The 18,032-nt window shown below is 39.5% G+C and overlaps 1 protein-coding gene across 1 annotated transcript in view; it reads right to left on the bottom strand.

Annotated features, from left to right (window-relative positions):
• Window positions 1–219: 219 nt before the first annotated feature.
• Window positions 220–18,032, bottom strand: part of lrrtm4l1 (leucine rich repeat transmembrane neuronal 4 like 1) — a 29,777-nt gene continuing 11,964 nt past the window's right edge. The window contains exon 3 of the mRNA XM_070925105.1: window positions 220–285. Coding sequence (XP_070781206.1) covers window positions 220–285 — 66 coding nt within the window. The remainder of the gene's footprint in view (window positions 286–18,032) is intronic.

The following is an 18,032-nucleotide window of genomic DNA, read 5'->3' on the forward strand; positions in this document are numbered from 1 at the left end:
AAAGACAGTATTATCTCCTCTTTGTCTTGGTCAGTGGTTGCCCTTGTTAGCGTGGAGGACCATTTTTAAATGCATCCGTGAATGTGAATTATGGGAGTAGGATCCTGATGGCTTCTCTGCATATGTCTCTCTCTCTTGTATCCCTGTTTCCATGTGGTTTGCTGCACCATCCAAAGCAGTTCCTTTTTTTGGGGGGTGGGGGGTGGGGGGTGGGGGGGGTTAACGAATGGTAGACACATCTCCCAGCCAGGAACCAGGTAGAGGGCGTGGACACGTGTACTCATTCTGCAAGGCAAGGGAAAGAAACAAAGTTAAAACCATTTAACAGCTGGTCTGTGCCAGTTACAGAGGTGGTGGTTACAATGTAAAGTTAATTACAGTGCCCAGTGATTTGATAACAGTACAATGGGGCTGTGACAGTGCCAGCAAAGCAAATTAGGGTAAGCAATTAAGCAGATGATGAAATCCCATGTGCTCAGATATCTTAGAAGGCTGAGGTGGAGTGACTCGCCCAATGTCTTTTAAATGAAAGCCCAACACAGAACTCTTACAAGTGTTCATTTTGAAAAGTCAATCTAAGCTTAAATTATTATTATTATTTTTTTTTTTAAAAGCGTGTTCAGTTGAGCCAGCTCAACTAAACATTATGTCACTTTATGTCACGTTGTTCCCAACAACAGATGTTTCAATTAGTCAAGCACTGATCGGCTCAAATATATAACTATGTCAGTGTACGTAAGTTAAGAACATGACTCGTGCCAGAAGTTGAGGGTACATTTGCCATATTTACATATTTACATATATTCAAAACTCAATTAGTCTATAGTATATTTTCTGATTACTTCAAAGGGACCAGCTTTCACGTAAAGAGCATTTTCTTTTTTCAGACGACAGCCATATTGACGGTGTAGGGGTTAGAAGAGTGGCCAAATGAGCTATTATTAAATACTTTAAAAGGATGCAAAGAATCATGGGAGCAACTTTTACATTCACGGACTATACAGCCATATGTAAATATAAAGCAGTGAAGAAAACATCATGTTATGATTCAATACATTTTCAGTTATGCAAAAAAGACATATTATTACATTTTCAACGTCTTCCCAATGTAATGTGTGGCTACACCCCTATAATCAGTCTAAAATGCATTTACTTGAAATAAACAGGCTCGTTCCTGTCACACAGCATATTTGTATCACTAGGAACAGTAAATTAGAAATCATGACAAGTGAATGATTCGGGACCTTTAAATGTCAGCGCTTTCCCACAGGTCAACTGCAGCTTGTTGAGATGTCGCAAATTAGTAAGAGATTTTGACATTTTCCTCTCATTTAAGTGCTACAAGCTTTGAATTGATCCCCACACTGAAAGAGGCAGAGGCACACTCGGCCCACATATCCAAGTTTGCCTCTGAGCGTTTGTGCTCTGAATCCCTCTACTTTACAACTTAACCTTTAAAGGAGCCTATTTGCGACTTGGCTACAGGTAAATCCACATTGCCTTAATAACACAAACGCTGTGAGTTTTGCCAGGCTAAGCAATTTTTTGTTAAAGCTTTCAGAATCTGCTCGAAATTATGCCCGGCTCAACTTTTTGCTGCTCAAGCCGAGATTGTTGTCAGTGTGAAGCAGATCTCTGTAACATAGGGCTCAGACGAGTATGCCCTGAGCAGAACTTTTATTTAAGCGTTATCAAATAGGCTGATAAGCCTTCACTCAACTCTTTATCTGCCTCTCAGGTGGATGTGAGTGAAGTGAGGGCGGCTGCACAAATTGCCATGCCTTAGACAATTTCAACGGAGCACAAAAAGTGACAACAACTTGCAGCAAAAGCTCAGGCTGTGCTGAGAACACATGCGCATTAACAGGAACTCTGAAGCAGGCAACACAGACACAGAAGCAGAGGCACACAATTCTCTGAACAGGCAGACAAACACCTAAATCATCCTAACGATGAAATGAGTAGATCATCTACCCAGTTAATTTTTGTCATTACACAGTATAATCAATATTATAGACACGTTTTGCCCCATTGCAACTGGTAATGGAGCATGCACTGACAATGACGGCTTGTTCATTTGGCATAACTATGGAAATACAAGAGGGTACAAGAAATCTATGATGACGTGAGAAAACGATGGCAAGTTATACTAATGACTGTATGAATTGTACATACAGTATATTGTATAGTCTTATTTAGCATTTGGTCCAAATCTATGACATGTTAAAGGTCATCCAACATTCTGCCAGTTGCGTAGTTTTAAAAATGTTCAAAATGTTCATTTTCACACTTTGCTTTGTAGAGCCTGAATCAGTCCAGTGTGCAGTCAAATGCAGTGGCATGGAAGCAATATGAATTAATTGCAGTCACATCTCTGACATCTGAATTCAAGACATCATCTTCACATCCCTTGTTGAGCGACTGCAGGTTTGCATTGCTTGTACGATAGTGGCCACAGGGTCAACTGACTGTGTGGCTTATTGTGCTTTATTTGATGGTAAACCTTGACCCACCGTTTTACTTAATTTGTCCTGTTTCTTTTAGTTTCAGTTCTGATGCTGTCATAATGTATTATATAGTTGTTTTTCGGCACAGCTCAAATGTTTGCTTCGTGGTCACGGACATCTGAGCTGTTATTTGCGAACACTCATTATGCTCCTTCAATGTGATTTTCTTCAAGTGTTTGGTTAAATGAGGATTGTAATTCACTCTGCTGCTCACACCTCTTCAAACACTTGCATTGCAAACAGCCATTAGTTGTCTAATGGCTTTCAGCCATAAGTTGGAGACAGTGCTTTTTACATTACTTTGCATGAAAGGACAGGATGGCTATAGATGTTTTTGTCCCCAGACTCCGCCAGTCCTCATTACTTCAAGATGGACTGCTCACTTCCTTTATGGCGACAAGGAAGACATGCTGCTGCCCAGCCAAAAGGAGCTTTAGTGCTTCACCTCTGCACTCTCCCAGAAGTTGAACTTTGCAGTGGTAGAAAGGGAACTGGCCTCTGAAAATACTGCTTCTACTTCCATGAAAACTGCACAAAAGTAGGGGAGTTCTTCATCTCCTATAACAAGGCCAAGGTAGCTTCCTCGGTTTTAGCCAAAGTGGGAGTTATGACAAGTTGGCAAGGGCCCAGGATAAACTTGGCAAAAACTATGGTCAGGGGTCCTTCCTTCCCACTAATGCAGGACGGCAGCATGGGGTAGAATTGTAGCTGTTGGCTATTTATATACTGTTCAAGATCTCTGAGAACCTATGTCACTGGGCCACAAGGAATCTCCTCTGCCTCCTCTGCCTGCACATCACATTTCACGCAGAAGAAATGCTGCGGATAATGTGATGTCCAGAGACAAGCCAATAGCTGTCAAGATACAGCCTGAATTTGAGTCTGAGTTATGCAGAGAAAGAGGATTTGTTTACCTCAAGAAAACACACCCACTGTCCCATAAAAATCTACCCTTGGGAGTGTTGTGTTTGCACAAGCCCTATAGCAAAACAAGGCTTCTCGTTGCCTTTCTTACCCCCGCATGAGCTTCTAGTTGTTAGAAAAAGAAGACAAGAGAAGCCGGCGGTGATCCTGGTGGTTTCAGACTGGACAGCTTTCCCTTGATAGGCAAAGATTAGATTACTTGGCTGATGTAGCCACGACCCATGGTCAGTCCACTAACACATTGTCACAGTAGATGAATTACATGCATAGCGTCCAACCTGTGGTGTGAAAGCCTCGGAGGGTTTCGCTTGCGAGTCTACAACTGTCATCTGTGGTGGTGTGTGCATTCTGGAAACACACCGTACGAAGAGACAACATGGGAAGCTTGAATGATTCCTGATGCTTTCTGAAGGCCCGCATACAACCTATGAACAGTTGTGCATGATATTATTGGAAATGCCTCTGTGCAATAGTGCTTGCTATAAGAGCGGATCTGGAAATGTAGGTGTAATTTTCGATGTATGCGTTCGTACAGGGGAGACTTTCAATGGACCGCTACGACCCGCAAGGCGAGGGTGACATGACCGACGGGGGTAGCTGAGCTAACACTACCGCCTACACACTATACTGCTCCCATGTTTACTGCCAGCTGACCGCTACGGGCTGTGCAAGCTGTTATTGCATTATACTATACACTACACAAGCTGTGGGTTTGACTAAGTTGTTTCATGAGTTTTTGTTTCACAAAAAAAAAAATGTTACAATGGACAAATTTGAGGATGAAATGATTATTGATGTTGTCTTTTTCCTACGGTGGCATTCAGCTGTGTCTTCTGTATTATTTGACATTTCTTCAGCTAGACATTCTGAGTTTGTGCAAGTCTTTTCTTTTGGGCAACAGACCCACACATGAAGGAATCTGAGGGAGAATTGTATGAAAGCACAAACGCAATACAGTAACTGAAAAGTAGCTTATCGTGGGGGTCCTTCAGTTCTCTAAATCTGATTAACTAGAAGTTCTGTTTGCATGAATATTCATTATGGAGAGATTTTAGAGGGAGGTTGGCTTGCTACAAGTCTTTAGTTGGTTTCTCATCATCGTTAAAACTAAATAAAGCAGAGTGAAAGAAGAAAGAAACCAGACGGCACGGAGCTTTACTGCATCTTACACATTTTGCACTAATCTTTCAAGGTCTTTCAGTTTTATTCATACCAACCTAATAAGCTGAAGCATTATACTGTAACTTTGACAAAGTACCTGCAGTCTGGCTGAATATCTGTAAAGACTGGAAACAATGAACCTCATACACATGACTGAGCTGTGTTGGTTTGTCCACACCGCTTTGAAATCACTGCATACACAACAACACTAATAATCATAATTGAAAGGCACACAATTATAAATGCTGTTCCCCTTCTCTGCAGGCATTCCAAAGGACAACTGGTCACTAAGACTAAGACTGCTCTTTTCAAGAACACAGGTTACATGTCCAGAGCTGTCCCTACATCCATCCGCCCCCTCTAACGCCTTTTATGTGTTTTTAATTAGGATACTAATTAGCAGGATACGGACATGATGTAATTAGGTTGCTCTCAGTCAGGACAGCTGGACGTAGCACAAACATATGCCAGCCACTCTCAAAGGGACCACAAGCCTCTTACTCCACTCAGGGCTCCAATTATGCTGTTCTATCTCCCCACCCCGTTGCCCATGTGTTCGTGTGAAGTTGCATGTGCCCTTCTTTCCCTAAAGACCATGAAAAGGAAATAGACTGCATGTGTCACTTCTTTGTGAATAGTAAAGGTAGTGAGATAATTGAAATACTGCAGCTTTGGTCTGGAAAACATAGCAAGGTCTACGCAGTAAGTGCATACGTCTAGTGTGTTCTTGCATCGTCTGTGTTAGATTCATTCACTCCATCAAGACTTTCCGAGATCATGGCAGACATGGATCAGGTCTGATCTCGACATGCGATACAGACAAAGGATGGCAAATGAAAGCACCACAGCCAAGCTTATTTCTGCTCAAATACAAACACAAGGAAACTCGTTCTCAGGAGCTGATGCCTGTATATACTCTTGATCTCTGCAACACAGATGCTAACACTTTCTCTGAAGCTCTCTCTCTCTCTGACACGCAAACACATGCTCCATCTGATTAATCAATACCCAGTTATATTTCTTTCTTAATAAATTGCAGTATTGATTCATTTCTGTTTGATGTGTCAGTAGCCGGTAAAAAGAACATGACAGTACCTAAGCCGCTGTGAACAAAGGCGTCTGTAGAAGTTGGTTTGGGGTAATTGGGATCTTCTCTTTGATAACGAGACAGTGTTCAGTGGAAATAGAAGGTAAATTAATGAACTTCCTGCTAATGGTCTGACAAAAAGCCATTCATTAAAGGCTTCTAATGTTGTTTTCAGCAAGGTCACAGCAGTCGTGCCTGACTATTAACACAACACATCAGTGATGCAATACATGTATCATGAGAACATTCAATTATCTTAATTGTCTTTTTTTTATCTAACTTGTGGCTCTCATTTATTTCAACAGACATCTGGGAAGAATGACATACAGACAGTATATTGCACAAACTATTTGTTCTCGTCGAAATGCATCCCCGTCCCCCGTTTTTACATGCATAAGTGATGTGTACCCAAATTAATATTAGTGTTGAGAGCATGAACATATGAATGTATAAATGTTGACAGCAAGTGCAATATTCTGCCTCCAGCCATTCTTTATGACTAATATTTAAAATGCAAACTTTGCAATGAATGCAATCAGAAATGTTCAGGATACCAATAAAAGTGATGGTAAGGAAACTGTGTGGATATAATACCACAAACACATCATTACAATTTGCATGTAGTCGCTGGATGCACAGCGAACAGAGGCAGTTTGATTGGCGTGTAAAAGGGCGAACACTTAATTGTAGTAACCTCATCACTTAATTTGTACTACAGCAGTACCAGCCAGCCATATTATGGAGTTCTAGCAAATGAGTATACTTTTGTGCAGCTCAAATATTTTCAGTTGCTAATATGAAGATGTCTGTGTGTTGGGTGAGACAAAAGGAAATAATCTCAACTGAGCTTAAGTGCGTTTACCCTCTACACTACCCCTGTCTGTAACAACACAAAATATAGGCCTATTTCATTAGAAGCGATATACTGACCCACATGTAAGTGGGCCAGCGAGAGTAAGCCGCTCTAAAAGAACATCATTTGAAGTTAAACACAAAGGGATTTTGCGTGTGTATGCATTGAGCGAGAGTTGGCAACCGTGGTCTAAAGGTAGAGCTCAAAGATCTCCCAGAGGAAATCTGATCCAGGGAAATGTGGCTGCGATCAAACTGAGCATGTCCCTGATGAAATGCTCGGTGTGTGCGCATATTTATCTAAGTGCATGTTCATCTGCGCTTGAGTGTTGTGATTTATGATGATTGTGATTCATGCAGGTGATGCATGGCCACATTAGGACGAGCAGCAGCACCCCCAACCCCCCCCCCACATGCCCGAGTCTCTGTCTGCATATATCATGCAGTACAATATATTCTATTCCACATGTCTGGAACAAAAACTAAATAAAGCAAGAAATAATGTCTTACCCTTGTTAGGACACATGTATCATCTAATGAATTATATATAGCTATGTTCTGCTAGCGTAATTGAGGACGTGGCCACAGCTTCATCCATTACTCGTGTTATTCCACTAATACCATACACGACTTCCATGTCATCAAATTAAAAAAATCTTGTTTTATTTGGTTGTATAAGTTATATTCCATCTTTCTCTTTTGTTACAAATACTATAAAAACATTTTTTATGATTGACCTTTATTAGCTCCTCAGCCGCACAATTTTTGCTGCTTTTGTTGCTAAACAACATGTAGCCCTTCTAAACATGAAAAGGCTGATATCAACTTGACGAGTATATGATTGTGCTTGGATTACAGGTTTTCTTATTTTAAGTCTTGACCAATTTTGAAATCTATTTCTTTCATGTTTGGAAGGGCTACATGTTGCTTAGCAACAAAAGCAGCAAGAATGTAGCATGTAGCATCTTGTAGCATGTTCATGATAATAGAAATAGATTTCATTACACAAAGCTTCAGTGATTATCATGAACATGAACAAGAATACAGAGTAGTGTTGCGCCATGGACAACAGAATATTAAGAGGATCTTTCCAGCCGAGATATGCATCATCTAACTTTCCCTGTCTTATGCGCACAGGCTCACCTCGCTCCCTACTTTCTCAACCTCCCTCCATTATCACACACAGTTTAGCACACAGTTCTTGCTCTCTCTTCCTCTCTCACACTTGAACTTGTGAACTCTCCCCATCTCTTCAATTCCTGTGCAGGTAAAGACATGTAGGCCTCAGCAGTTTTGGCCACAGTTTCCTTTGCTTTTCCCCTACAGCTGTCCTTCAGACCTGCAGACAGGGCTTAAATCCTGCCGGAACAGGATCCGGGACCTCCCAGATTTGGACCGGCACCTATTTGATTTGATCCGGCACCTCCTTTGTCACTATCAAAATCTGTAAATGAATTTGGTTTTAACATATAATGTTATCTAAATTCGGGGGTGCGAGTGTAGGTGTGGGACGCTGTCTATATTACTGAAACACAGAGGAGGAGATTGATGATTGACAGAAGACGTCACTTAGTTAATTTTCTTAGCCTGCTTGTTTTTTGTGGTTGTTAATAAAACTTTCAGCCCTAATTCCCTTTTCCCCCCATTTTAGAAATCCGCAGACAGACGGGGAGGGACAGGGAAGTGAAGGGACAGAGAGAGAGAGATGCTCCTACATGCCTCCCCCTGCTGATTTTGAGTGATTAATGCGAATACTGTTATTACAACACATAAATAAATGATGGTTTGTGATGACAGTTTAGTTTAGTTTTAACAGCTAGCACCTAGGCGTTGTCCAAAACACTATGGATTTTTGTGTGACTGACCCGTAGGAACAGGACCCTCTCCGACACTTGTATTGCCTATCAGTTTAATTTTCCATTAAAAAAATTTTTGTTGGCAGATAAATTGACATCTTTTGTCAATTTCCTACCTTTTTGGATTATGTAAAAGAAAAATCAAAGCATTTTTCATGTCCTCTCGTGCGGTGCAGAAACCCGCTCAATTTCTGTCCGATTGGCTGATAAGTTGTCAGGAACAGATCCAACTCTATCGTCAAGTGTGGTGATGACACTGTAGTGGCAGGCTGGATCACCGACAATGATGAGAAGGCCTAATTGGAGGAAGTGGGGGAGAGCAGAGCCAACAACCTCTTACTAAATGATAGCAAAACCAATGGGCTTGGATTTTGGGAAGAAGCATCGCAGAAACTTCACACCCCTGAACCACAACCTCTATCCATTGCATATAAATGTATAGTTACATCTTCAGAAGGATAGTGTATAGTTTGCTTTAGAACTGTGACACACTGTACGTACATTTTCAGATTGTTAATACACATTATTCTTTGTGTATGTGACAAATAAACCTTTGAATCCTTGAATTCAAAGGTTGATTATAGATAAATTAATTGGATTGGAATGTCTGATGTTGGCTGATTCAATGAATGTTATACCTGAAAAATCAAGGTACTAGCTTTTGATGCAAAAAAATCTTCTGAATCCGATACTCTGATGAAGCAGTCCAGCTCATTGATTTTCAACAGTGCACACAATGTCTTAATACAACCGCACATACTGCAAGGACATAGCTTAGTCACTAGAAACACTATGGAAACTCTTCCAACAGTTGATAAATTTCCATCTTCTCTTGGCATATATCATCCTACTACCCAGCCCTGCTGTGCACTGTGTACCACTATAAGACCGTGTCTGTGTTCAAATCCAAATCTCTCTCTGTTCTGTCTTCTGGGACCCCGTTGGAATCCGAGCAACACGGGGTTCTGCTTTTTGTCATGTCGGCTCCCCGCAGATCCTCTCATCTCAGCTCAGGACATTCCCTCAGCTCTTCTCTGCAGGCTAACACTCCGCTTCCACAACTGGGTTCCTATGCTTGTTTTGATAAAAAAACAAAATGAGTTTGTCCTTCATAGTTGTGTTAGGGAATAGTGGGTCATGTCTGAGTAACAGGTAAAAGGCATCAATATGCTGTGATTACTCATAGCTACAAAGGTGCCACAAAACTGAAGTACATTTTTCTAATTTTCTATTATTGACTTTTATTTTTGCATGAGAAATTAGACTGATAAGTGTTTGACTGCCTGTAATGGCTTGCTGTATGAAATAACCCAATAATTACTAATTGAGGAAAGGAAAAGTCACCCTAAATTAGAGTTCATGTGTATTATTTCTGTGGCCAGAGACAGTTCAATTAATCAACATTTTATAAGCATGAATAACTCATTACCAAAGCCACAGAAGGGAACCAACACTCTGGTTTGTGATTTCATATAGTGCAAAAATCTGCAGCAGCAAGTCTTCTCAGCTTGTGTTCAGTCTCACAAAATGTCCTCAATGCCAATGATGTGAGAAAATGTCACTTGTTTTTGTGTTTGTGTCTTTCCTTCTGACACTGACTCAGCAAACGTCTTTATATGTAATCAAAACCTGCACTTGTTGATTTAACGGAATTCTGTTCGGGCCTGTCTTGATGCAATACACTGCATTTTAATATGATTAAGTATGATCGAATTGTTGTAAACACTTTTATTATTCCATTATTTCTACTGGACAGTATTTTGGCCACTGGTCGCAGGAGGGGATTTTTTCTGGCATCAGTAAGAGACAAAGATGTAAATTAAAATGGACTCAATGTAATGATCATGAGAAAACCCTTTTTAGATGATTAATTATACTCGGTTTGGACTGATATTGGCACCATCTCATTATATTAGAGGTAAAATAGAAATCAGTCAACTCAAATGAAGCCTTTCCAACAGGCCATTGTTTATTCATAATGCAATGCTGCTGTAGTTTATATACTGTGTATGCAGGGTCTTCAGTAATTGATTTTCACCATGGTTTGTGAGTGGAAGATAGCTTCTTGATGGCAGTGTTACGGCTGGCTGTAGATAAAGTGAACCGGATAGAAAAAGGGTTCGAATCCAGGAGTTGTGTCAAGGTGATTTGACGTGATTGTAGTCAAACTTAACTGATGTCAAATACCATGTTTACTGTAGCTGTGATAAAGATTCATAATGATATTTTAAAATGTATGGCTAGTATGCTGCACTGTGTGGTGTACCATTTGGCTACATTTTTTTAAATCAGCCAACCTTTTTAGTTTTGACTAAGATTCAGATTCAGATATGACGACTTTGTGAAAACATTTCACTTTGTATTTAATGCGAGAATATTGAGGTTTTCCTATTCACTTCAACATGAAGACATTGTTCGGGAGTCAGCATCTAGCAGCCATTACAAAAACTTGTACATTGGATACATCATTGCTGGCTACATATTAGTCTCACTACATCCTCATAAAATTGTCATAAAGTGTCATTTCACGTATGTAAAACAATCTCGCTTACACGTTGGTGTTGAGAGAGTGTTGGTCTGTTGTAGCGTGATAAGGAGGATGATAATACATTGTTTTATATCTTTCACAAAATAACTGACTCCAATTTTACCTCTTTCAATGAGAAAGTAATGAACCTTGACACCTTGAACCTTTATACAAGCCTCTTATTGTATAGTTATTTTATTTTTTATATATATATATATAATATATAGACCATTTCCTGATTTCGTGGCTCACTTGACCTCGGAGTCACAAACAGGCCTGCCAGGACTCAAGGACGACCAATGGACAGTTTAGTGACAACTGACCATGCATGACACCGACATAGCACGGACCCTTTTAAGGGCCAGTATCCCAGGCTCAGGATGATCCCTGGATTTCAACGAGAACTCATATAGGAAATGAGGAACAAAGGAACTGACTTGGCAATGAGAAATCTAATTTACACTAATTGATATGTGATGTTTAATCCCCTCTCTAGGAAGAATGTGAAGCTTTGGGTCAACATGCTGATTCTGATGCTGCTACAATAGAAACTGAACCAACAGGAACAGTTTACACAGACCTGCCAGCCCATAAAAGATAAAGATGGGATGTCTTTTTTCTTCAATAGCTCATGAAACAGTAAATATGCATTACATTTACAAATTAATTGATCATAGCTTGCAATAAGACAAAATCTCACACCCCCTTAGAGAGCAAGTGTGTCTGTGTGCCTGCCGGTCACCCCTCCTCATCTCATCCCTCTGAGGGGGGAGAAGGCAAAGATACATTCCTGGGATACAAGGAACACTGACATGTATTATGCTTTACTTTACTTTCACTACTTTATCAATTTGCTGTGCATACATGTGTACATATGCATATATATAGACGTATATATTTACATATGTTGTCGTATATAATTGCCATTTATGCCATTTAAACATGGGTCAACAGTGTCTATGACGAGGTGTTGGGAGAATGCCACACATGTGGTAAACTTAATTACCTAAATTAATTCTTTAGAAAAGAAATTGGAACAAAAAAAATAATTAGGACCAAATGGAGGTGGGATGGGAGGAGTGAAGTTTCGCAACCTGGAACACGGCAGTGCGACATTATCTTTTTGACAACAGCATTTAAGCTTCCCACCCTGAGTGTGATGTCAAAGGAAAATGGCCGCCGTGTGATTGCGGTGAATGGGGCCAAAATGTCACAATTGTGCCTATTCAGACCACTATTTCTCTTCTGAAGAACAACAACCTGTATCTCATTCATGTTATTCTTCCACTCTGGAAAAACAACTTTGTAACATATTGTGCGCAGGGCATTTGAATTTGAAGACAATGGTGCAAATTATACGAAATCACAGGAGACTGGGCTCAGAGTGAATGGTGCCTCATTCAGTTGTCTTTTTGGTATTTGTTGAAAGAGGTTAGAGCATTAGTCATACTCTTTCCCACCCAGGAGTCTGAAACAGCTCTGACCTTTTGATCAAAAAGCTGTGTGTCAAAATTTCTATTGGTCTGATAAGTATCAGTGTTGGATGGTATCAATTATTCCATGACACTGTCTCCCTATGTGATGATATATAATTATTATCTCAGTTTTTACAAAAATAGATGTGTCAGTTTTAATGTTTTGTGTAACTGTGAGGGCCAAATGTTGACGACTCCCCCATTAGTTTCCCGGCTTGGTTAAGGCAGGATAAAACATGACATCTTAAAACTCACATTACACAAAATTAGATGTCTGGTGCAGACATGCTACAGAAATTTAAATGCATCCAAATATAACAGGAGTGCTCTTATCAATCCAACAGAACACAAACACAGTTTTGTATTTAGGCTACTGGGTCTCTAGTTTCTAGTTTTCTAGCCAAAAGGACAAGCATGATTCATTAATTTTTATGGGGGATTTTTTCCAATTTTGTTTAGCTTAATTAATTAATTTGCTTAATTTCGGTCACTGCCATGCTGACGCAGTGCCAGTGACAGAAATGTGTTTTGCTGTGTTTAATGTCTTTGGACACCAGTGGAAACTACAAGGCATGTGTTTTTTGTCTTCCTATCCTTTGTTAAAAGTTCTTAATGCAAATCCTGTTCACATATTCCAAATCAGCTGTGACTTATGATTATAATAGGACGTGATCCTGAAAAACTGCCAAATAGCTGCAGGAGACATCTTTTTCATTTCCCTCCCTTCCCACTGGAGTGGCTGTTGACACTTGCCAGAGGGTGCAATTGTACAATTAGCACTCCTACTGCAACTGCTAGCGACAGTGTCATACTCAACTGTTCATAAATAGCAGGCATAATGTGACATTTAACAGAAAATGGAATGCAAATTACATCACGATCCTGAATGTGATACCTTGAACCTTTCCATTGCCCTGTTATAAAAACACTATCAGAATACCAACCAACCCCAATGTATTAAAATGGAAACCCTAAAATTGCAAAGTTTTGTATCAGATGAGTAGACATATTAACCAAAGAAATCGTTATTACTGTTCTGTATTTAAAAAAAAAAAAAACCTTAAAGACTTAAATGCATAAATTGAGAAACACGTAATAAGAGCATTCAAGTCTTCCTTCCCACACTAGATTTACAACCTCAGACTGTCCCTCGGAAGCTCATCTACATGTGTTTGCCATTTAAGTGGACCTGTGTGGCGTCGTGTTAGCATATGCACGCCTTGTGTGGAGTAACAGGCTGTAAGGTTCATAATGGGTAACCTCTTAAAGGCTCTCTCATATCATTAGTTTTTACAAGAACTGATTAAAGAGGAGGGGAGTCCAATTTGGTGGAGTGATGTGAAAGAAGAAAAAATATATTTAATCAGGGACTCATGCCAAAAGGCTAATAAACTGGCAAAATGTAACCAGGGCTAGACAATACTGCATGTTTGGTAACCATCACATAGACACTGAATATCGGCCTGTTTTATGAGTCATCTGATCACTACTAGACTGTATATAACATAAGCACACCATTCTACTGTACATACTATTTATCAGGTTCTGTTCACACTGTAAATATCAAAGTCACATACCGACATATCATGGCTGCTTTAACATAGTCATCTCATGACACTTTACAAATAGAGCAAGTCTAGACCGTACTCTTTCTAATGTTATTACAGAGGCCCACCATGAGCAAGCACTATGGCGACAGTGGCAAGGTAAAACTTCCTTCCACATATATCCTTGTTAAAACTATAAAACCTGCTTTACATGTGTAAAAGCATAAATGCTTAATAAGCCAATACATACATATCTGATTTTATTCACTATAAACAATTATAAAAATTACAGGTTGAACTCTAACCTGTGGAGGTTACAGTTTTTAATAATTTATTGATTTATTACACACTATAAAATTGCAGTGGGCTAGTAGAAGGAAATGTCCTTATAAGTGCTTACAACTCTACCAAAGTGTGCCATAGTGTTATAAACTATGTATTAATTGTTAATATACTGCTTATAAATGCAAAAGAGGGGGTTAATATGAAGTGTTCGAAGTATACCATAGTACTACTATAGTAACCCAATTATTGAATGATCCAAATAAAGTGTGATGACATGTAATAACAAATTGTATTTCATATTTCTCAACCAAGACAAATGACTTGGCCTGGTCAGACAACATATTATATTACAATGTGTATGACAATGTGGTGATGTGATGCAGTGCTGCAACCATCACGTACATTGATTGATTCATCTGTTGATTATTATTTGCATTCTTCAGATTGAGCTGAAGGTCAATCTGATCTACATAAACAAGCAGTCTTCTGATTGCTTGTTTAGTCCACCAACAGCCCAAAATCCAAAGATATTCTATCGTGTATTCATGTCAGCTGCTTTCTGTTTGGGAGGGGTTGTCATTTTGTGGTAACCGATACCCGTCTGCATAATTTTCAGTTGATACAGAAGTTGCAGTGGTTGGAGCAGTTAACTTAGCATTTTTTATGCCGTTGAATTTATTTATATATTCATTTATGAGTTGTCAATTCTGTATGTAAACATGTAAACAACTTAACCCAATCAAACTGCTGTGAATGTTTTTTTGTATTCAGTGTACATGAATACAGCCTGATCTAGCTGATGGTCAGAACTCTTTCTCTTCATTATTTCCCTCTGTTACAATGGCATAAAATGTAAACTTTTCAAACAGGGGTCTCTCTAAGTAGAAAAGCAACTTTAGGCAGCATTTCTCTGTTCTACAAAAAAGACTGGCCTCTGTGGGTGGCTGCGGCTGCTGCCTGATTCCAACAAACGAACGTTATGCCTATAGGCCATCATTCAAAAATATGTGATCTCCACAAATGTCTCTGCTCCCTTCTAAAAACCACACTTTAATAATTCAAACATTTGCAGAGAAAGAGCCAGAGCCTCCTGAAATTAAAATTCATGTGACAAGAGGAAAAAAAAACGTACTGCAAATACAGTATATTTTCAGAAAGCTACTTACAGCAAAATGGTCAAGGCAAGACAAGGTCATAAAATATAGACAATGTTGTACAATAGTTGCAATAAAATATGACTCTGATATAACACTGACAAGTTTTGATGAAGCACTCCAGAACAAATAGAATCCATATTGTGGCACGAAGCAGGTAGAGAGATAGAGAATGTTACAAAATTACCTTGACAAGCCAAATAATGGCTCCCCTTCATTAAAAAGGCTGAAGGCATGAACATCCTTAATACCAGAAGTAGCGTGAATTTCACAAAATGATAAAATACGGTATAAACTACTAAGGGCTCTTATTGTGAAATATCTGAAGAGAGAAGGGATTTAAGGGCTTCCATGTGTACATCCGCACAGTTTCAAGGCTCATGAAAGTGCAGAGACAGCTTTGTCTCAATCCTTCATCGTTAGGGTAAACTGGTCATTGCTGTAAGCGTCCTTACGGAGCTGCAGCCCAGCTCTCTCTGCATAGAGGTGATTTCATGCCACTTCTTGCCCGACTGCACATTATCCACCAACCTCATAATGATATAAATAGTACTTGGAATGGCATGGTGCCTCCTTATTCCCTCTTTTGATTCCAGCTGATTTCCTGCAGGCTTTATTTTCCCACATTGTCGAAACTCAGTTGGCTCACAGTTGGCGATAAAACTGCAAACGAGGAATCAAAGGTGCTCCAAGGGAAGCTTAAATAAGACAAATGGGTTGATTGGTGTGTATGCCCATTCCCTGTAGGAATACAAAGTTACACTAGGGCTCCAACTAACAAATATTTTCATTATCAATTAGAATTATTTTTAATGATTAATCATTTAGTCCAGTGGGTTTCCAAAAACGTCCTCCTCCAAGGGTTCAAATCTAAGGGGTGGCGAGATGATTAACAGGATAATAAAGAAAAAACGAAAAAACACAGATCTGCTAATTATATTATATATGCTAGCGGTCGGTTCAACACTTTGGTCCAGACTGAAATGTCTCAACAACTATTGGATGGATTGCCCTGAACATTACTGGCATTCATGTCCCCATCAGGCTGATTTTTAATGACTTATGAGTGATCCCTTAACTTCGCCTCTAGCAGGTCAAATAAGGTATTATAACCAAATACCTGCAAAACTAATGACATCAGCCTCGGCTGCACTTTGTGTTTAGTTCTAATTTGCAATTGTTAGCACACTAAAATGCTAAACCAAGATGGTGGACAAAGTAAACATACCTGCTCGAAATCAGCATGTTAGCACCGTCATTGTGAGCATGTTGCCATGCTAGCATTAGCATTTAGCTCAAAGCGCCACTGTGCCTATGTACAGCCTTTTCTCTAGCATGGCCGTAGACTTGTCTTGTTTATTATAACATCCAAGTAAAGTGACAAAATGCATACAAGAGGGACCCTGAAGGCTGTGTTTTTTGAATACATGCCATATGTACGCTGAGAGTGCTATGGAACGCTGTAATCACACCTGTCAGTCCCCTTCACGCTGGCCATTAAGCTTTACCTTGTACAGTGACTGCACTGTAAGACGTGGGGGACCTAATCAGAATCAGAATCAGAAATACTTTATTAATCCCCGGGGGGAAATTGTACAGTAATCCACACTCGGTATTCAGTGAAGAATGTAACACTTAAGGGAGTGTAACATTGGAAGACACCAACAACTCGGACTGCTAAAGCCTCATATTAGCAGGCTGAACTTAGGACTGTGGAGAGTTTGTAGCCCAAATGCATTGTGGTTGTGACAAAAAGGAATTACTTCATGGCCAGTATGGACAGGAGTGCGTCTGCAACTAATGGATATTGTGTTTTTTTTCTCTTAATGAATCGTTTGGACTATAAAATGCATAAAATTGTGAAAAAAGCCAATCACAATTTTCCAAAGCCTAAGGTGATGTCTGCACATTGATTGTTATGTCACACAGTCAGATAGACCAGATTTACTCTCTATACACCATATTAGAGCCATTGTAGGTAAAAAAAAAATATATATATAGTCAGAGAAAAAACTTCCAGAGATTAAAGTCGTAAAGGTTTTTTCTTTTTTAATTCTTGTAAATTTAGGACTGAGTTTTTTCTCTGAATATTACCCCCTCCCTGGCTTTTTTTAGAATTTTTTAATCCACAATAGCCCTAATACGGAGTCGTAGTATTTACCGTCACATAAGACAAAGAAAAGAATCCTAACAATTTAGAAGCTGGATCTAGGTAATCTCAGGTAATCTTTGCTTAAAAGTGACACTAACAATTAATAGCAGGAATTCACTTTGTAAAGAGGCTTTGTGAGCGTGTGTAGGCAGGTGTGTTGTTCATTGTAATCACTTACACTATGCCGTGTTGTAATGTCATCTTACTGCCAGTTACACTTATTTCCATACGTATGTATTCGTGCTGGCTTTGCAGTTACAAAGACTGTGGTAGAATAAGATGTTTGTGTGTTTTTGACAGAACAAATGAAGGTGGGTGGGTTGATGCTACTTTTATCTGAGGATGAAGTATACAGTGGCTGCCAAAGCCCGTGGCATGAGGAAAAGGGGGGCAGGTAGGATTATAAAATTCAATTTAGGGCAATAGAGGGGGTGGATCTTTTATATAAGGTGCCACTGAGCGGTTTTCCCCTTTTCAGTCTAAGACACAAACACACATGCATACA

This window comes from Enoplosus armatus, chromosome 18 (assembly GCF_043641665.1).
Source record: "Enoplosus armatus isolate fEnoArm2 chromosome 18, fEnoArm2.hap1, whole genome shotgun sequence".
Classification (NCBI taxonomy): domain Eukaryota; kingdom Metazoa; phylum Chordata; class Actinopteri; order Centrarchiformes; family Enoplosidae; genus Enoplosus; species Enoplosus armatus.